The 22,304-nt window shown below is 39.2% G+C and overlaps 1 protein-coding gene across 5 annotated transcripts in view; it reads right to left on the reverse strand.

Annotated features, from left to right (window-relative positions):
- Positions 1-21,377, reverse strand: part of LOC114266956 (putative LRR receptor-like serine/threonine-protein kinase At1g06840) — a 47,248-nt gene extending 25,871 nt beyond the window's left edge. Inside the window, exons 1-10 of one of the 5 annotated variants that reach the window (XM_082891132.1) lie at positions 21,182-21,237; positions 20,994-21,086; positions 20,182-20,284; positions 18,860-19,007; positions 18,539-18,610; positions 18,369-18,440; positions 17,283-17,426; positions 17,119-17,190; positions 16,941-17,012; positions 16,411-16,485 (exon numbers count right to left, since the gene is read on the reverse strand). In XM_082891132.1, coding sequence (XP_082747258.1) covers positions 16,411-16,485; positions 16,941-17,012; positions 17,119-17,190; positions 17,283-17,426; positions 18,369-18,440; positions 18,539-18,610; positions 18,860-19,007; positions 20,182-20,278 — 752 coding nt within the window. In that variant the 5' untranslated portion in view covers positions 20,279-20,284; positions 20,994-21,086; positions 21,182-21,237. Of the gene's footprint in view, positions 1-16,410; positions 16,486-16,940; positions 17,013-17,118; positions 17,191-17,282; positions 17,427-18,368; positions 18,441-18,538; positions 18,611-18,859; positions 19,008-20,181; positions 20,285-20,809 lie in introns of those variants that run through there. The other 4 variants (XM_082891134.1, XM_082891135.1, XM_082891133.1 and 1 more) reach the window with 4 other exon arrangements.
- Between the last annotated feature and the right edge of the window lie 927 nt (positions 21,378-22,304).

The raw sequence follows: 22,304 nt of genomic DNA on the forward strand, positions 1-22,304 counted from the left end.
TGAGAACATAAGAAGGTCCCAAGACATCAGTATGTACAAGAGAAAAAGGGGACGCAGAAATAGAAGTACTGTTGTTAAAAGGTAAAGCTATCATTTTAGCAAGTTTACATCCTCGACACTCATTAATTTGACTAGAAGAAACTTTACATAACAATCCTGAAAGCTAAAGACTGCAAGCGGTCAACAGACAAATGACCTAAGCGAGAATGCCATAAATAAAACTGACTCGACTAAGAATCTAACTAAAAAGATGAAAGTGCAACGGGGGAGGTAGACAGAGGAAGATGCAGGCTTTCCACCACATAGAGATCTCTAATTCTACGACCGGTCCCAATCTGCTTCTTGGACACCGATCCTGCACACAACAGACAAAAGAAGAAAAGATAACATCAAAACTAGAAGCCTCAAATTGACTGATAGAAAGCAAGCTAACTGACAGTTGAGGAACATTAAGAATAGAGGGAATAGTAACAACAGACATGGCAAAAAGTAAAACAAACTCAATAGATAGGACAGACATACCAGACCCATTAGCAGTATTAATAGTAATAAGAAAGGGAGAGGGGATACAGTTTTGGAGTAAGGAAAGGTAATGAATCATATGATGAGAGGCACCAGAATCAAAAAGTCAAACAGAGGAAGAAATAACTGAAGAGAACCTAAGCAAACCTGAATGAAGAGAGGTGAGAGTAGAGGCAGATGAAGATGACTGAAAGGTGGACTAAAGATGCTGAAGCTGAGTGTGGGTATCTATACTGCTGGAAATTTGTGTTAATGTATATAATAAGATAGTGGCATGTATATAATATGATAGTGGTGTTGGTGGTAGATAGTGGCATGTATAGAATATGATAGTGGTAGATAGTGGTAATATATAATATGTAAGTGGCATATAATGGGTTATAATGATGTTTGTAATATCTCCTATATAAGGAGTGTCATTTGGTCTTGTAAGATAATAAGTTTTGAATATAACAGAAATATATTCCTTCTTCCTCATATTTTCGGAGTTCTTCTTCCTCATATTTTCTAAGTTGGTATCAGAGCAACAAAAAACACAGCAGCCCTAAAACCGTCATAGCCATGTCGGAAGTCACGTCCGAAACCACTTCAACCCCTGCCGCTGCCATTCCGGTGAAAACGTCCAACTTTCACTCTGTCCAAATCATCACCATCCGCCTAAATGGTGATAATTTTCTCCGCTGGTCACAATCTGTCCGGATGTATATCCGTGGGCAAGGAAAGATCGGTTACATCACTGGTGACAAGAAGGCTCCTACTGTTAATGATCCGCTGTTCGACAGTTGGGACGCTGAAAACTCCATGGTTATGACATGGTTGGTCAATTCCATGGAGGAGGATATAAGCTCTAATTACATGTGCTATACTACTGCACAAGAATTGTGGGATAATGTTAGTCAGATGTATTCTGACCTAGGAAATCAATCTCAAGTTTTCGAATTAACTTTGAAGTTGGGAGAGATTCGTCAAGGAGATGATTCCGTCACCAAATATTTCAATTCGTTGAAAAGGTTGTGGCAGGATCTTGACATCTTCAACACATACGAATGGAAATCGGTTGACGACTGCAACCACCACAAGAAAACTGTGGAAGACAGCCGTATTTACAAGTTTCTTGCCGGCCTCAACATTGAGTTCGATGAAGTGCGAGGAAGAATTATTGGCAGACCTACTCTCCCATCCATTGGCGAAGTATTTGCCGAAGTCAGAAGGGAAGAGAGCCGAAGGAGCGTCATGCTTAAGAAAAAAGGTACTGGTGAATCAATTGAAATTTCTGCTTTAATTAGCGATGCTGCGGCCAACAAGGCTGCAAATTACCAGCGCAGGTTTGATGATAAGCCACAGGTTTGGTGTGATTTTTGCAACAAGCCTCGCCATACACACGAAACGTGTTGGAAGATCCATGGCAAACCTGTCAACTGGAAAAGCAGCAAACAAGGAGAGAAGAATCGTAGCTTTCCTACCGCTAATGAAGCCGATTCAGGTCCCTTCAACAAAGAGCAGATTGATCAACTCTTAAAGCTGATAAAATCCAACTCCTCATCCGGTACTCCTAGTGTTTTGTTGGCACAAACAGGTAGAAATCCTAAAGCCTTCTCTTGCCTAAACTTCTCTCCGTGGATCATAGATTCCGGTGCCTCCGATCACATGACTAGTTTTTCCTATTTATTTAGTACCCATTTCCCTTGTTCTGGTCATGACAAAATCAGAATAGCCGATGGTAGTTTTTCACCTATTGCAGGAAAAGGATTTATTAAACTAACTGAGAAAATTAATCTCAATGCTGTTCTTCACGTCCCCAACTTAGCCTGTAACATTTTGTCTGTCAGTAAACTATCTAAGGATTCTAATTGTCGTGTTACATTTTTTGAATCCCATTGTGAATTTCAGGACCAGAACTTGGGGATGATGATTGGGCGTGCTAGGATGCTTGAAGGTCTTTACTACTTTGATGAAGTACCTGTTAGTAATAAAAAAGCTCAGAGTTTTAATAGTACTAGTTCAATCTCTGTTCGAGAAAAAATAATGCTATGGCACTATAGGCTAGGACATCCTAGTTTTCTTTATCTGAAACATTTATTTCCAGAATTATTTAAAGGGATTGATTGTTCTTCTTTTCATTGTGAAAGTTGCATTTTTGCAAAATTTCATTGCTCTACTTATTTGCCAAAACCTTACCAGGCTTCCAAACCTTTTTATTTGATTCATAGTGATGTTTGGGGCCCTTCTAAAATCACTACTCTTTCTGGTAAAAGATGGTTTGTTACATTTATTGATGACCATACCCGCTTATGTTGGATTTATTTGATGAATAAAAAATCTGACGTGAAAAATTTATTCACAAATTTTTACAATATGATTGAAAACCAATTTCAAACCAAAATTGGTATTTTACATTCTGATAATGGAACAGAATATTTCAATGAGCAGTTGGGTGAGTTTTTGGAAAAAAAGAGGATTTTTCATTAATCTACATGTCGGGATACCCCTCAACAAAATGGCATTGCAGAACGAAAAAATAAACATCTACTTGAAGTAGCACGTGCTATAATGTTTTACATGCATGTTCCTAAATATTTATGGGGTGAAGCAATTTTAACAGCCTCTTATTTGATAAACAGGATGCCTACAAAGGTGTTAACATACAAAACACCTTTTGATTGTCTCAAAACTTTTTTCCTGACACGAGGTTGTTTTCTGATTTACCCACCAAAGTTTTTGGATGTACTGCCTATGTTCATGTTCCCAGTCAATTTCGTTCAAAACTTGACCCCCGTGCTATAAAATGTATTTTTTTGGGTTATTCTTCAAACAAAAAGGGGTATAAGTGTTTCGATCCTCAAACCAAGAAATTTCATGTGAGTATGGATGTGTCATTTGTGGAAACAAAATCCTATTTTCCCAACACTTCTCTTCAGGGGGAGACAAGTGGAGTAGAAGACCGTTTTTGGGATATTTCTATCCCGCTCCCCAATGTCATTTATCCTACACAAAAACCACATCTGTCTGATAATGATCACTTAGGAGAACCAAGTTCTATGGTGCCTAGTCAAGAAGATTCTTGTTTAGGGGGAGAAGTACTACAAAATGATATAAATCCTGAGCTTCAGGTTTATACTAGGAAGCGATTTCATCTGAGGAATAATGACCCGAATGTCCACCCGAGTTCTGGCATCGAAATTTTAGGTAATCCTATTCCTTCTATTTCCGACCTTGATGTTCCTATAGCAATTAGGAAAGGTGTCCGAAATTGCATTAAACATCCTATTGCAAATTACCTCTCCTATCAAAGACTGTCTAAAAATCATAGAGCTTTCACATCTAGGATTTCACACTTGTTTGTTCCAAGGAATATACAGGAAGCATTGGATGATCCGAATTGGAAATTAGCAGTCATGGAGGAGATGAATGCTTTAAGGAGAAGTGGTACTTGGGAGATAGTTGATCTACCCAAAGACAAGAAAACAGTTGGGTGTAAATGGGTGTTTACGATAAAATGTAACGCAGATGGAAGCGTTGAGAGATACAAGGCGAGACTGGTGGCTAAAGGCTTCACTCAAACTTATGGGATCGACTATCAGGAGACGTTTGCTCCTGTTGCTAAAATAAATTCCATCAGAGTACTGTTATCTCTTGCAGTAAATTCAGATTGGCCTCTACATCAACTTGACATTAAAAATGCATTTCTCAATGGTGATCTTGAAGAGGAGGTGTTCATGAGCCTACCGCCGGGATTTGAGCAGAGACTTGGAAGCGACAGGGTATGCAGATTGAACAAGTCATTATACGGACTCAAATAATCACCAAGAGCGTGGTTTGAACGCTTTGGGAAGGCAGTTATCAGTTATGGCTTCTCGCAGAGTCAAGCAGATCACACAATATTTTATAAACATTCAAAAAACAGTAAAATTGCAATTTTGATTGTTTATGTTGATGACATCATTTTAACTGGTAATGATGAAGCAGAGTTAGCAGCCCTCAAAGAGAAACTCGCAAAAGAATTTCACATTAAGGATCTGGGAGCCCTCAAGTATTTCCTCGGAATGGAATTTGCAAGATCCAAGGAAGGTATATTCGTTAATCAGAGAAAATATGTTCTTGATCTCCTTGGAGAAACAGGTATGCTTGGTTGTAAGATGGTGGAGACTCCGATCGAGCCTAACTTGAAGTTACAAGCTGCTAAGGCTGAAGAAGTCAAAGAGAGGGAACAATATCAGTGACTTGTAGGGAAATTGATTTACTTGTCTCATACGCGGCCTGATATTGCCTTTGCAGTCAGCATGGTAAGTCAGTTCATGCACTCACCAGGGGCAGAGCACTTTGAGGCTGTTTATAAGATCTTAAGATATTTGAAAGGAACTCCAGGGAGAGGCTTACTGTTCAAGAAACATGGACATCTTCAAGTTGAAGTATACACAGATGCAGACTGGGCAGGAAGTGTTACAGACAGGAGATCAACATTCGGCTACTGCTCCTTTGTAGGTGGGAACCTAGTTACATGGCGGAGTAAAAAACAGAATGTGGTAGCTAGAAGTAGTGCAGAAGCAGAGTTCAGAGCTGTTGCCCATGGAATCTGTGAAGTAATGTGGATTAAAAGAATTCTTGAAGAATTAAAGCTTTCTCACCCGACACCTATGAAGGTCTATTGTGACAACAAAGCAGCTATATCTATAGCTCATAATCCAGTTCTACATGATCGCACAAAACATATAGAAGTGGATAAACATTTCATCAAGGAGAAAATCAATGCTGGCATAATCTGTATAACCTACCTTCCAACAGGTGAACAATTAGCTGATGTGCTAACGAAGGGACTACACAAGAAGCAATTTGATAAGCTGACTAGCAAGCTGGCTATGGAAGATATCTCCAAACCAGCTTGAGGGGGAATGCTGGAAATTTGTGTTAATGTATATAATAAGATAGTGGCATGTATATAATATGATAGTGGTGTTGGTGGTAGATAGTGGCATGTATAGAATATGATAGTGGTAGATAGTGGTAATATATAATATGTAAGTAGCATATAATGGGTTATAATGATGTTTGTAATATCTCCTATATAAGGAGTGTCATTTGGTCTTGTAAGATAAGAAGGTTTGAATATAACAGAAATATATTCCTTCTTCCTCATATTTTCGGAGTTCTTCTTCCTCATATTTTCTAAGTTATACTATACTTGGCACGTGGCGAGCCCTACGGGCATCACGTCAGCACCACCACACATCTACGTGGCAGACCCCCGAGACACCACGATGAGTATGTCATCACCATCACGTATCCACATGGCAGACTCCTGAGGCACCACGATAAGTCAGGATTGTATGCCTAGTCTAAGCGGAGGCATGCACACCACCAAATATGAAATAAGACCACATAGAACCGGCTCACTTAGACCTCTTCATGGCCCTTCATAACTCAAGAAATACATTCTCTACCCACTCACCCAAACTCCATAGCAACATAGCCAAACTCTTGGCTCACCTATGTTCGGCTCACCTATGTTTACTTAACCACTGAGATAAACCCTTGGCTCACCCATGCATTCACCCTTTTGGCTGCCTAGGTCAAGAGCAGGACCTAGGCACTCCCGCTTGGTATCATTGGAGGATTGTGGATTAGAGGCTAAGACCTCGGGATCGTCAAGGTCGTGTAGCTATCTCCCTGAAATGATAGCTCCTCCTTTGACCTGGCTTAGAGAAAGAGAAGTTGACCTTACACTTACATCTAATGTACATATGATACGCCTCTCAAGATATCATACCTACCCCTACAGTTCCTCTGATGTAACCTTCCCAAGGACCTAAATCATAGGACACAGCTAGTAAGGCTGATATCACCCTCCTATCAAATTGAGGAGAATTTGCCACCTGTCTTGAGGTTACTTGGGCTCCAATACTTTTGGAGTCTATATAACGGCATCATAAGTGTAGCCATAAACACAACAAGAGCAATAAGAATCACATAACATACATTAAGTGTTCAAGGTCTCTCACTGCCACCTCTTTCCTCTCTAAGCTTGCCTTGATCTTCTCCTCTTCCGCCTCTGGTGATCTCAAGTCATTGAAGTGCCTACCATCTTCCCAGAGGTCAACAACCGATCGTCTCTAATCTCTATCACCCACATTATACTCCATTGGGGAAGAGTGGTGCCCACTTCACATGGCACCCAAAAAGAATGCCAAAACTGGCATAGCGACATCCCAAGGTGGCGGTAGGGAGGCTTTGGTGGAGACCTCGGAACACAACCCTGACGGCTTTCTGGAGGAACAATCCTCTCAACCTGCCATAACGGAACAACTCCATGCTTTGGTTGAGAATGTCACCTCTCTCCAACAGAACCAATAACTCTTGATGGATGCCTTATTAGCCTTACAAAGGGGGCCCACACTCCCATCGATATCTAACCCCCTTTCATCATCACAAAATGGAGTTCTGCCATCAGCTCAGAATGGCTCAGAGGCTAACCCCACCCTTCGAAACAACTTGCAAAACCAAACAGGAGGGTAGACAGCCGTTCCGCACCCCCCACCGACTCCAAGCCAAGCGCCCTTGCCACCAGTCGGTTTGGTCGGCGGAACTCCCGCCACAGTGGTTTCGACTTGCTCTCCGGCTCTTTCGTCAGATCAAGTTCCTTCAGTCCAACCCCTGACATTGGATGAAGTGAAGAAACACATACACAACCTACTTCAGACAAACAAAGGTCACATCCCTACCTCTCCAGAATTGGATCTCCGTCACCCTTACCCTATTAATATCGCAAGTCTCCCATATCCGGCAGGATACATTGTACCAAAGTTTGCCCATTTTGATAGACGGAAAGGGAACGCTAGGGAGCACATTTTACGCTTTCTCGATGCCCTTGGTGCCCACCGAGAAGACTGAAACCTCCGCATGAGAGAATTCTCCAAGTCCCTCACAGATCAGGCATTCTCATGGTACGCCAACCTCGCCGTTGGCTCTATTTCTTCGTGGGAGGACTTGGTGAAAAAGTTCTATATCAAGTTCTTTTACGTCAAAGAAAGGCTAACCACTATTCATCTTATGAGGGAAACACAACGACTTGGGGAGGACATCCTTGTTTATGTTCGCTGCTTCAGGGAAAAAGTAGTAGACATTCAAAGCCCGATGGAAGAGCATCAACTAGTGTGAATGTACATCAAAAGGATGCTCACAACTTACAAGCTCCAGTTGGTCAATCATCACTTCCCTGACTTTTCTGCCTTATGCGCTGTAGCTCAAAACATAAGTGAAACAGTAAGATCGAGGGCACGAAGGGAAGCTCCACAGCCTCATTCATGGCGGGCAACAACACCTCCACCTTCCTCATGGAGGCCTAACAGACGCAACCACGCCGTATATGCAGCGGAAGGTTCCAATGGAGGAAGAATAAATCTCCAAGCAAAGAAGATAAAATTTGATCAAGTTCCCCCACCGTTGCCTGTCTCGGTGGACGAGGCACAAGCACTCCTCAATGCTTGGGTAGAAGATGGAGAAGTTCATCTCCCTGAACCAAGGCGAATTGTCACCAAAAAAGATCAAGCTCGGGCAGACTATTGCATATACCACCGCTCCGTTAAACATCCTACCGCTGAATGTTGGGCGCTCAAATCCCTAGTTCGAAAGATGATGGCTGACGACGCTTTGGAGCTACCTCGTCGCCAGACAAAGGACGTCTTAAAAGATCCTCTCCCCTGTCACAAAGATAATGGCAAGACGGTCATGATGCTTTCGCATTATGACGAGACGGAAGAACCAATGGCGTGTGAGCTCTCTGAGCTCGCAGCTCCTACTTGTCCAAACTTCGAGACCCGACGTGCGATAGCACTTAAGAAATCAACAAAGTTCAAATGGTTCTTCGACCAATTCGGTTTGTCTGAAGCAACACGTTTCGAAGCTACCAAGGCCTTTCTAAGGCTTGCGGAGCAAAATGGTGAGGCATGCATGAGTGTAAGCAGATCGGTTAGGGAAGTGTTCCGAGATAACTCCTTGGCAATAACCTTTAGTGAAGCAGACAAGCAAGTATCGTTCCCACACAATCGTTCCCTCTATGTCCCAGTGTTCATCACTGTAATGGAGTTTCAAAGAGGATTTCATGGATGGAGGGGCTTCACTCAATGTAATGCCCTATTCTACTTTCCAAGCAGCCGGGATCTCACAAAAACACCTAGTCAGACAACCCATTTCCATCACCAGTTTTGGAAATCAAAAAATCAAAACCATAGGGCATGTCCAACTAGACTTAGCAGTTGGACCGATCTGTTCCACCACTAAGTTCCATGTCATAGAAGCTGAGACGACCTATCAAGCTCTTTTAGGGAGAACTCGGCTCCATAGATACGCCGCAATCCCCTCCACCAACCATCAATGTTTTAAAGCAATTTACAACAACGAGGTAGTAGCCATAACTGGCTCTCAAAAACCCTTTCAAGTAGATGAAGCTCATATGGCGGATGCAGTGTTTTATAATCACGTTGATGAGGACGAGCCCCCCTTGTCGCTCCGAGGAACTCCCATACCAAATTGGGATAATCTCTCGGAAGAAGATGCATCACCACCTCGTAGAAAGACGTTCTCTAGATCTGAACCCTCAAGAAAGCTCCCTAAAGTGACGAGGCTCCAAACAGAAGATGGCAGAGTGGTATACCGTTTATGATGGTCTCTGGGGTTGGCAAGTGTCGCCAATGCCAACTCCCAGCCAGACGAAGTAGCAATCGCTTGTCACGAACCAAATGAAAAAGATTACCTTTGCTGCACTCTGTCTACACTGGCTCAAAGCCCTCTAAGGACAAAGAATAAAAAAAGCAAGGACAAGAAAAACAGAAAGGAAAAGAAAGCCATGGCTCTCCCAGTAATAGAAAAGCACTTTGACAAATTCAACGGTCCCTCAACAAGTCACTTGGATAGAGCTGGGGGCTCAAAAGTCAAATCCCTTACTAAGGCAGCCACTTCATCCCCTGACCAAGCCCTTACTAACTCGGTTGCAATCCCAAAGAAAGATGGATTACAAGAAGTTAGGCCTGCTCCAGAATGCTTACAAGACGGCCCTTGGCCCCAAAAGCAAGAACTGGAAGAAATCAACATAGCCCCTGAAGAAAAACCCAGACGTCCTATCTTCATTTGCAAAGATTTGCCAGAAGAACAGAAAGGGCCCCTCGTCAAGCTAATCAAGAAGTATTTGGACGTCTTTGCGTGGACATATGAAGAAATGCCAGGCCTAGACAAAGAAGTTACCATACACCGCTTGAACGTCATTCCCTTGGCTCGGCCAGTCAAGCAAGGTGTTAGATTTTATAAGCCTGAGGTAGAGCTCAACATCAAGGACAAAGTAGTAAAGCTGCTTGGAGCGAGATTCATCAAGCCTATCTAGCAACCTGCATGACTTTCTAGCATCTTCCCAGTCATAAAAAAGAATGGACAAATTCGAGTATGCGTTGACTTTAGAGACTTAAACAAATCTTGCCCCAAAGATGAGTTCCCACTCCTAAACATAGACACCTTGATTGATTCAGCAACTAGACACCATATGTTCTCATTCATGGACACGTTTCAGTGGCTACAACCAGATTAAGATAGCTCTAGAGGATGCCCCCAAGACAGCATTTCGCACTCTCATAGGTAACTTTTTCTATACTGTAATGCCGTTTGGATTAAAAAACGCGACAGCAACATACCAAAGAGCTATGACAGCCATCTTCCACGATATGTTGCACAAAACCCTGGAGTGTTACATTGATGATTTGGTGGTAAAATCCAAAGAAGAAGCTGGTCACCTCAAAGACCTCCAAAAAGTCTTTGAACATTACAAGAAATACAGACTTCGAATGAACCCGCTTAAGTGCGCATTCGGATTCACTGCCGGCAAGTTCCTTGGTTGCATTCTTCACCGCCACGGGATAGACCCCGACCCAGCAAAGGTCGCCGCCATCAGAAATATGCCACGACCGAGTATAGACAAACTGAGAACCTTCCTTGGTCGGGCATCTTATCTAAGACGATTTATCCCTGCTATGGCTGAAATAACACAAACCTTCAACTCATTACTAAAGAAAGATGTCAGATTCCCATGGAATGAGGAGCACTAACAAGCGTTCGAAGGGGTGAAGTTAGCTTTAACCTGCCCTCTCACCATGACTCCTCAACCAGCAAAGCCTTTACTCCTCTACATCACTTCCATGCCGAAGTCAGTTGGAGCTTTGCTCGCCCAAGAAATCGATGGACTTAAACGACCTGTATACTACATAAGCAGAGTTAACCAAGGGGCTGAAGTCCGATACTCCCCCATCGAGCAGCATTGCCTCGCCCTAGTCTTCGCCGCTAAAAAACTCCGACATTACCTCCTTTCTAAGCCATATCTGATAGCTCACCATTTTCTTAGCTCGCTAATATTTTATTATTATTTTTAGAGTTCTCTTTCATAGCTCTCCATGTGATAGCTCAACAATTTCTTAGCTCACTAATATTTTATTATTATTTTTAGAGCTCTCCATGTGGTAGCTCACCAATTCCTTAGCTCTTCAATTTCATCTCTCCATATGATAGCTCACCAATTTCTTAGCTCTCTAATATTTTAATATTATTTTTAGAGCTCTCCCCTCATAGTTCTTAGAGCTAGCTTCCAACTCTCTCATGAATTTTTCTAAGTGTCCGAATTTAGAGCCCACATATGATAGCTCACCAATTCCTTAGCTCTCCAATCTCATAGCTCTGCATATGATAGCTCACCAATTTCTTAGCTCTAATATTTTATTATTATTTTTAGAGCTCTCCAATCTCATAGCTCTCATGTGGTAGCTCACCAATTACTTAGCTCTCCAATTTCATAGCTCTCCATATGGTAGCTCTTCAATTTTATAATTCTCCAACATTTTAATTTTATTTTTACACTGTGTTTGGATTGAGTGATTTGGAGAGAAAAGAAAAGAAATAGAGAGAAATGTATTTCTCTTCCTTGTTTGGTTATCTTAAGTGGAAAGAAATGGGGAGAAATAGAGAGAAATAGAGAGAAACTCATTTCTCTCATAACCCTTATTTTCAATCTTCCCAAAAGTGGAGAGATTGGGAGAGAAAAGAAATCCACAAATGTTTATATTTTCATAATACCAATTTTACCCCTGTAAAAATAAAAGAAATAAAATGATTGAAAATATAAAAAGGTTATTTTGGTAATATAACATAAAATAATTTCTTTTCTTTTCTCTTAATGAAATCTAACCAAACAAGAAGGAGAGAAATCACAATCATTTCTTTTCTTTTATTTTTTACTTATCCAAATAAAAAGGAGAGAAATTACAATCATTTCTTTTCTTTTCTTTTCTCTTATTACTTAAGTAATCATTTCTTTCTTTACTCTCCTAAGTTACCAAACATAGCGTTAGAACTCTCCTCTCATAGTTCTTAGAGCTACCCCCCAATTCCCAATTCTCAAAATTTATTAAGTATCTGAAGCAAGAACCCACAAGTGAGCTCCCCACAACTCTCATAATTTCATAGTTCTAATATTTTATTATTATCTTTCGAGCTCTCTAATCTTATAGCTCTCTAATTTTTTATTTTTTTTAATATTATTCTTAGAACTCTCCAACAACTCTCCAAGTTTTATCATTATTTTTAGAGCTCTCCTCTCATCAATTTTCTTAGCTCTTTAATATTTTATTATTATTTTTAGAGCTCTCCAATCTTATAGCTCTCTAATATTTTAATCATATTTCTGCAAAAAGGTGAGCTCCCCATTCGAACAGTTCGAACAGGTTGAAACTATACCCAGAATGTACACAAACTTCTTTAAATTCATACAAATATAAAATATTGGACGCAATAAGGCAATATTCAAGTAAAAGGAGGCGCTAAAAAAATAAATAAAATAATAATTTGTATATATACACACATACTCAAGTTGCACCTTCCCAAGGATAAATCCTTAAACCAATCAAAAACTTTCTTTGCAACAGACTGCAAGAACCTTAAACTCTCCAAAAACGTCACTGCTACACAAGCTATCACAAGCTACTATGACCAACTCCAAATCAGTAGGTCTGCTCTAAACCTATAACTTCAATTGATGAGTTGTCCTCTCCATGGATCGCCCATTCTCAATGTAAAGCTGCAAAAGTTAGTAAATTCACCCCCTCTTTCCCAATGCAACCTCATCTTATAAGAGAGCAAATACAGACAACACAAAACACAAGCAAATTCATATCCAATTGCTAACGCTCTCCTCTCAACTTTAACAACCCATTCTCTCTAAATGGCTTCTGTATGAGAGGGACACTGTGATAACACTGTTTGGCGGCCAGTGAACAAGGCTCCAAACCAGAGAGGTTCAAAACATAGAGCTTCAAGCTTCACTCCCACTCACCACTGTCGCCCAGTGTGTGAGTTCTTTCGAAGGATGCTCTCTATGCCTCCATAGCAATTCCAAGATCTGCTATTTGAATCCCCTTGGATCCAACACCCTGCTTCTACAGTTGTAGAGGTGTCGGAAGCTTTTCGAGGTAAAATAAGAGGATGGTACAAGGCACTAACCATTCCAGAGCTCTACACAATACCACACTTGGTTTTTGCTAAACCAAGAAGGCAACCTCACTCTCCAAGGATCCATCTGCCAGGAAAATCAGGTATTAATCTCACATTTTGAGAGGATCCGAATCAACATCCTCTCGCAAAGACCGACAGAAAGAGATCTAGATCACCATATCTCCATCATGTCAGCACCATTGGAAAACCCAAATGAAGATTTGGGACTAATAAAGAACTTTGCAGATCTCAACATTAGAAAAGAGAGTGTTTCCCGCAATGCTCAGCCAAACATTCCCCACAACACTCTGCTCAACATCCTCTTTTTCAATACTGAGGGCGTCGCTCGCCCTAACTTCCTCCAGCACTACATACACCTACACTCCTATGGACGCTTCGATCTTGTCATCATTACAAACACAAAAAATAAAGAAAGTGAAGCCCAGTTTATGAGTAAAATCATGGATTACTCCAACACCAAGACCATGAACCCACCTCCCAGCGGCATGGAAAGAGTAACGGGTAGAATTTGGTGTCTATGGAATGAAGATGAAATCTCATGTGACATAATAGAGATCCCGTGGAATGAGGTTATCGCCCAACAAGCCCATATTCTCTTCCGACCAGTTCGTGTCAAATGAAATTAAAATGTATCTCCCCCTTTAATTCAAAAGAAATCAAAATTTATTACCTTCATGAGTCATGTTTTCGACATCTTTGTCATACATGTACAGACACTCTCATGAGAATATCTATACAGGGGGGCATTAATGTGGATATCTATACTATACTTAGCACGTGGCGAGCCCTACGGGCGTCGCGTCAGCACCACTACACATCCACGTGGCAGACCCCTGAGGCACTACGATGAATATGTCATCACTATCACGCATCCACGTGGCAAACCCCTGAGGCATCATGATGAGTCGGGATTGTATGCCTAGCCTAAGCGGAGGCATGCACACCACCAAATATGAAATAAGGCCACATAGAGCCGGCTCACTTAGACCTCTTCATGGCCCTTCATAACTCAAGAAATGCATTCTCTACCCACTTACCCAAACTCCATAGCAACATAGCCTAACTCTTGGCTCACCTATATTCGGCTCACCTATGTTTACTTAGCCATTGAGATGAGCCCTTGGCTCACCCATGCATTCACCCTTTTGGCTGCCTAGGTCGGGAGCAGGACCTAGACCCTTCCGCTTGGGATCATTGAAGGATTGTGGATTGGAAGATAAGACCTCGGGATCGTCAAGGTCGTGTCGCTATCTCCCTACAATGATAGCTCCCCCTTTGACCTGGCTTAGAGAAAGATAAGTTGACCTTACACTTACATCTGATGCACATATGATATGCCTCTCAAGATATCATACCTACCCCTGCAGTTCCTATGATGCAACCTTTCCAAGGACCTGAATCATAGGACACAGTTAGTAGGGCTGATATCACCCTCCTGTCGAGTTGAGGAGAACTTGCCACCTGTCTTGAGGTTGATTGGGCTCCAATACTCTTAGAGTCTATATAACGGCATTATAAGTGCAGCCATAAACACAACAAGAGTAACAAGAATCAGATAACATACATTAAGTGTTCAAGGTCTCTCAATGCCACCTCTTTCCTCTCTAAGTTTGCCTTGGTCTTCTCCTCTCCTGCCTCCGATGATCTAAAGTCATTGAAGTGCCTAAAATCTTCCCAGAGGTCAACGACCGATCACCTCTAATCTTTATAACCCACACTGAGCAATCTGGGCACTCAAGGACGCCAGGTCAGGATCAGAAGCCGGAGCAAATGTAGTATAAGCGGCAAGAGGGCAAAAAATACTCGGAGCAGGACCTCGGAATTGTGGCTGAGATGGCTGAGAAGACTGAGCAAACTGACAGTCCTTCTTGGGACAGTTGTACTTCCAATGGCCCTTCTGATGGCAAAAAACACACTCATTAGAGGCTAGTGGCCCTTTCTTGGGCTTTGTAGTAGCTTGAAGCTAATGAGGTGGGGGGTTTGACAACAGAGGAGGCTGAGTAGAAGCCAAGAAGACAGATAGAGATAGAGTCTGACTGGCCGTCTTAAGACGAGTTTCCTCGAAGAGGAGCTCACGAACAATAACATCCACAGAGGGGAGAGGAGACTAATGAAGGATGCCAACACGGATAGCCTCATACTGAGGGGAGAGAGCTTTAAAAACTGCACTAAACGACCCTGTTCCCGAAACTCAACATAAGTGTCTAGTGCCTTGAGGTTAAATGGTTCCATGAGAGCCAACTAATCCCAGAAACGTGTCATCTCAATGTAGAAGTCCTGAATAGATTGATTCCACTGACGAGCACTCTGAATAGCTGTTTCCAACTCATACCGCTTGGCAAAGTTGGACTGTTGATACACACCCAATAAATAGTCCTATACCTTCTTGGTAGTACTGTATTTGGAAAACATCATTCCAATACGGTCATCCACAGAATTATGAAACCAGGTCAGAACTTAGGCATTATCACAATCCCAAGTATCACAGGAAGTTAGATATCCTTCTTGTTTCGGGTCCAATGGACAAGGAATTGAACCAGAAACATAGCCCCATTTTTTCTGACCAAGAAGGAAATTCTTCATAACACTGGTTCAATAAGCATAATTGGCACCGGTGAGTTTACATCTGATGGCTTGGATTTTGGTGTCCGTCATTGTAATAAACCAAGAGTAACAGGTTGAAAGATAATACCAAATACCAAAAGGGCCAAACTATAAATAAATATTTTTAACCAAAGCAATATTATAGAGCCAAAACACGAACACAGAGATAAGAACCGAGAGAACCGACGATGCTGATGATAATGAGAATCGACGAGAACCAAGGCAGACAACGATGATGAAGACGATGCGAACCGAGAGAGACGCGATGATCAATCGTGATTCATAGCAGATGGGTCGAGACAAGGAGTCGCACTTAAACCGAGAGGCAGAGAGCTCTGGGTCAACTTCGAAGAGTCTTCAAATCAGACGAAGCCTTTGAGTCAGACGAAGAGCCAGATGGAGCAACCCTACTACGGCTGCTAGGGTTTCCAATCTTCAAGCTAGGGTTTCACACCGAGCTCTGATACCATGTAAGAAATACTGAATGTTCTGTAGATTCAATTTGTAAATAATACAAAGATTACAACCAATATTTATAGGAATCCTAACCCTAATCTAGAATAGGAAATACAATCAATCAAATATTCACAATTAACCTAATTCCATAATTACATAGATGTCTATAATGACATAATATTCTCACACTGTTATGAACTTGAGTTACCAGGGCCGCAAGCAATCAACATCTCTTCACTGAATAAAATGCAAAACAGATAAAAAGGCAGACATTCTATAACTAGAACTTACAATTTCACTAGTTTCAAGAAGTTTCCATAAGAAACTGGAATTTCAGCTCCGTTGAAATTGTTGTTGTCAAGTTGACTGCACAAGGGAAACATAAACGTTAACAGAAGAGGTACAATTATGCCACATGATAATTTGAGTTTTTTGTCTTCGTTGGAAAATCAACATGCACCAACTCCACAATGATTCTTGGGCGGTAGGCAACAAAGAGATGAGAATAAGCCACAAGGAACTTAATATAACTATGAGAATTAAATAAGACAAAAACATGGTAAAAGGTTGGTAACAAGAGAATATACATACATACCCAAAATATTGAGGCAAACTATTAGGCAAGGGAGAAAAATTTTAAGTCTAAATTTACAGCAGACAATAAGCCTAAAAAGTTCACTCCAGACATACATACAAGTGCTTGGCAAACATATTCATGACAAATTGCCATCATGAATGCACAATGACAACCCAAAGTGGAAGCATCAAAACAGGAAGATTGAACAGAGAAGGACCTAATGATACTCAGGGAAGGAACTTACAGTATACTCAAATGCAGAAAGTTTGAAAACTCTGATGGAAGATATCCAGTTAAGTTGTTATTGTCCACAAGCCTGTGAACATTGAACCAATGCAATATGAAATAATTACCACTAAAATGGTACAATTTAGTGAGAGGGGGAGAAAGAAAGAAATCAAGGAATCTGCTATACAACTCACAAGTGACGGAGAGTGGATAAGTTGGAAAGCTGACGGGGAATTTGACCACTGATTGAGTTATTGTTTAAGTGGCTGCAGAAGAAACAGACAAACAGATAAATAACAAAGTACAAAAATAAATTCCTTGTTAAACTCAAGTAACAATTAGCTTGAAGGGCACTCACAGATGTTCAATACTGCTCAAATTTGAAAATGAATCTGGTAGTGGTCCTGATATCTGGTTCAGGTCTATTTGGAGTATAATCAACTTTGAAAGATACCCAAGCTCATTGGGTATGGAACCTGATAATTTGTTTCCACTCAAGAGGCTGCATAAATAACATAGCACAAATCGTTAAAAATTAACAGAGTAGTTATATTACAGATGAAAATTTATTTATGCAAATAATTTGCAATTACCAACTGTACCTAGTACCAAACAATAATTTCAGTTAATATTCTATCGTGATTTTGTATAACATCAGTTTGATCCAATTTGGCCAAAAACAAACCTAATAATACACAAAATTAAGTCAAGCCTCTAAATTTTCTTAAAGCTGAAGCAATCAAGTTAACTTGTATACCTCCCCTGTATGCTCATTAAGGCCCCGTTTGTTTTCAGAGATGGAATGGAGGGGATTGATAGTGAGGGGATTAATAGTGAGGGGATTGTTAGTGAGGGTCGTTTGTTTTCAAAGATAGAATGGAGGGGATTGATAGTGAGGGGATTAATAATGAGGGGATTGTTAGTGAGGGGATTGATAGTGAGGGGATTAGTAGTGAGGGGATTGATAGTGAAGGGATTAGTAGTGAGGAATTGTTAAATTATTTTTATATAAAATAATAAAACAAATAAAAAAATATAAAAAATTAAAAATTATATTTTAAAAAAAATTTCCAATATATAAAAAATAAAAAAAATAAAAAAATTTCTAATCCCCTCACTATTTTTCTAATACCATCTCTACCTCCTCACTATGAATCCTCTCCCCAAGGGTATTAGTAATACCAAGGTATTAGTAATACCTTCCCTATCTCTCAAAACAAATAAGGTATTAGTAATACCAAGGTATTAGTTAGTCCCAAGGTATTAATAATCCCAAGGCTATCTCTCAAAACAAACACCCCATATACTAATCCCAAGGTACTAGTAATCCTAATCCCCTTGCTATAACCCAAAACAAACGGGGCCTAATATCATTAACCATGACAAAAAAGATCACATTGAGAAAAAAGCTTCCGAACATTCAAGTTTTGTGGATTGAACTTACAGGAGTTCCAAAGATGCAATATTTCCAATCTCCTTTGGTATACTTCCAGTTAAGTCATTCCACATGAAATCTCTTCCAAAAGAAAACAAAAGAAAAGAGAATCAGCATCAATGGGAGGATTGCATGGTTAGTGATAACTTTGTACATTAAATGTTAATGCTATGTCTCACAATATTTTAAGCCGTGAGAGTTTGCCAAGCTCAGGTGCTAAACTTCCAGACAGGTTCATATTCAATAGCTGGCTGCACCAAAAATAGAAGAGATAATTAGGAGCATTTCCTACAATTTGAGACACTATAACCAATATTAAGGAATGAAAGATCATTTATTCTGTTAGAGGTAATAAAAAGTGATAAGGCACTATGCCGACAATAGAAAGCAAATTAAACACGTCCATATCATCAAATCTTGAACTCCTATAACAACCAAATAGGTAATGAGTAAATGACTTCTATTAAAGGAAAGTGAGAAATCCTGGAAAAGCAACATACAGCTCTTGGACATGCAAGTAACCATCAGTCATGACTGAATCAAAGCATAAAACTCCTCTCCAGCGGGACGTACATGGATCCCCTTTAGTCCAATTCTTGAGATGCTTAGGATCAACTAAATTGCTCTTGATCGCTATTAATGCAGAGACTGCAAAGAGAACAAATCATCAGCTAATTCTCATCATAAACTAATTTACAAATAGAAGGTCCAACCATCTCTACAGCAAGCATGAAAATGGGAAAGTTGATGGTATCAGTCCCATTCCTTGTTAAATGCACAAATAATGTGAGGCACACACACTCTTCAAAATATAATTAATTTTACAACATATTATCCCTAATATAACACACAAACATGCATACAAAACATGTAATTGCTTTAGTTACGTTTCAAAGGAAAAAGTATAGAATGATTCTTAGTTCTATTTTGGCACTAGAAGTGAAAAAAATAATAAATTAGATACAATGGCCTTATCGCATGTATTGAAATCAAAAGAGGTGGATGAAGAAGTCAAGACTTGTAATCTGCATCAGTGCATGCTTGCGAATTAAGTTATGTAGCTGGTTCAAATCATGGGAACCAATAGTTATCTAAAAAATTATTGTGTGATTGCAAAGTCCATAACCCGCTTTCAAAGAGGGATACACACCATATCCCAATTAACCAAGTGAAACTTGAATTCAACTCCTAGGCCAACCAATAAAAAGTTCCTCTACAGCTTCTCTAACCTATTCACCACCAAGACAGGAATGGTCAAGAGGGCAACAAAATAAGAAGGAAAAATACATAAAGCACTGTTAATTAGAGTTAGCCTTCATCCCTTTGAAAGGCATTGCCTCTTCCAAACCCACGTAGTTAATCATCTCTCAAAATGTTCCACCACACTATCCCAAACCAAAATGGCTTTGAAAGAAGAGCCAATCAAAAGTTTCAGATACAGTATACAAAGAGAATCAATCCTAAAGCCCAAAACATTTGCCCTATATTACATGAACTCTTCAAATTAAATCAATTACTTGTATCAGACACTCAACGTCTAGGCAAGAGTATGGGATGTGTTCGATACTTTCAATCATATATGCGCTTAGCAGGCATTTCCATAGATTCAATTTTGTTATATAATAATTGCATTTAACACTATCATTAAAGCATACGTGATGACTCATGAACAATGAGAACATTAGAGCATATTGAGGTTATGAAATAAAATTCATAAATAATAACTATTATATTATATCCCTTGTGGTGTATTAAAACTGAAACAGACCTACAACTAGAATGAATGACACAAAGCTTAAAGAATAGTACAATTAAAATTTACCTTCAGAGGGATCGGTAATTTGTGCTACAGCAAGGAGCATGAAGCAACAAAACGACACCGCAGAAAGTAATTCACAAACTCTCAGTCCCATCATCATGATGCCCTACAAATTAAATGATAAAAAGAAAAACATTCCATATGGTCATCTATCATTCCATATTAAATTCAAATCCAATTACTTCAATAGCCAAAAAGTGAAAAGAAAAGAGGACTAATTGGTCATCATGTAAGTGCTACAAAATATGTATCTACGAATATATATTATCATCTGTAGCTACATATCCATTTTCCTACAAACAATGATGAAAAGGAAATTTATTCCATATGGTCATCTATCATCCTATATTAAATTCAAATCCTCATATCCATTTTCCTACAAATTAAATGATGATGAGAAGGAAATTATTCCATACGGTTATCTATCATCCTTTATTAAATTCAAATCCAATTACTTCAATAGCCAAAAAGTGAAAAGAAAATAGGGAAATTCTTTGAATAGGTTAACATCACGTAAAGTGCTAAACATGTATCATCTGCATCTATATATCCATATTCCACAGTAAAAAGGGTAACAAGATGTGGAAACAAAAGCAATTCACAAGGAACATCAAAGTGAAGAAAACAATACCCCCAAGGCTGTGAAAAAAGCTATTAAACAGAGATTTAATCTGGGTTTGTTTTTCCTTTGATAATTCTCAGCAACAAAACAGAGGATCAGAGTAAAACCCACCAAATATCAAACATAAAACAGAGTATCAGAGTAAAACCCACCTAATATCAAACACAAAACGGAGTATCAGAGTAAAACCCACCTAAATACTGTTCATGAGGAGTTGAAAATCAAACACAATAATCTTCTTAACACTGCAACTTGATCGGAGAAGTAACCCAAATAGATATTTGTACTGTGATAGCAGAGTCAAATAAACCTAAAAGGGATAAACATAAAGTTCAGAGGCGAAGAATGGGAAATCAATAAAGTTGAAGAGTTGTGTGATACATCAATATAATGGAATTCTCGGGTACAAAACGATTTCTGAGATGCCATCGTCGTCACGTTTGGTTGATCCACAGAGATATTTGTTGTATCCATAGTCATAGTCAGAGAGAGAGAGACAGAGATTACAACAGATAACAAATGTATCAAAGAAATAAATAAAGAGAGAGACAGAGATTACAACAGATATGAAAGAAATAAATAAAGAGAGACAGAGATTACAACAGATATGAAAGAAATAAATAAAGAGAGAGACAGAGATTACAACAGATAACAAATGTATCAAAGAAATAAATAAACTATTATGTAAAGGGATTTGGCCGTCATTCATCTTGTCTTGTTATATAGATTCTTAGGATAATTACAAATAGTTACATATTTTTAAGGTTTGTTAAAATAGAAAAATATATATTATATAAAAAAAATAAAATTTAATCATAGTAATAAAATAAATTCAAATTTTTTATTTTATCAATTTAAATTTAATTTTTTTTGGATTTATTTTCAATATAAATCATTTGACTATTATCGTTGAGTAAAATCGATAAAAAAAAATTATATTTTAACAATTAAACTCAGTATAAGTGTGTATAAAATGTGTACAATACTTTGTTAGTAAAATTTTTGTTAGGCTTAGATCAACAAAGCTTTAACACAAATTTTATCAAATAACATAATGATCAAGCAATCGTATTAAAATTCTATTCCTTGAAATGACTTATTTGGAGTCAAAATAATAACAATACAAACATAAAAATAGAAAAGAGAAAAAGAAAAAGAAAAAGATGAAGTTGAAGATGAAGATGAAGTAAAATGATTAAAAGAATGATATTTTTTGATAAATCCTCTTTCTAAGTACTTTATTCCATCTAATTTATATTTTTTTTAGTATTCTATTAAGAGTTTGTTTGGGATGTCTTAAATAAGTGCATTTTTTTTTTGACTAAAAAGTTGAGAAAAAAATGTGGATGTTTTGGTGAACTTTTTGTCTTTTTATGAAAAATTGTATACATAAAGTGTATATGGGAAGAAAGTTGAGTAGGTTGTACGACTGCCCTGCTGGGAGCAGTGGATCTTACACAACAAATTATTGCCTCATTTGGGCAAAGTGTTTGAATAGTGATGG

Source organism: Camellia sinensis, chromosome 10 (genome assembly GCF_055761805.1).
Source record: "Camellia sinensis isolate YWXY chromosome 10, ASM5576180v1, whole genome shotgun sequence".
In the NCBI taxonomy this organism is placed as follows: Eukaryota; Viridiplantae; Streptophyta; class Magnoliopsida; order Ericales; family Theaceae; genus Camellia; species Camellia sinensis.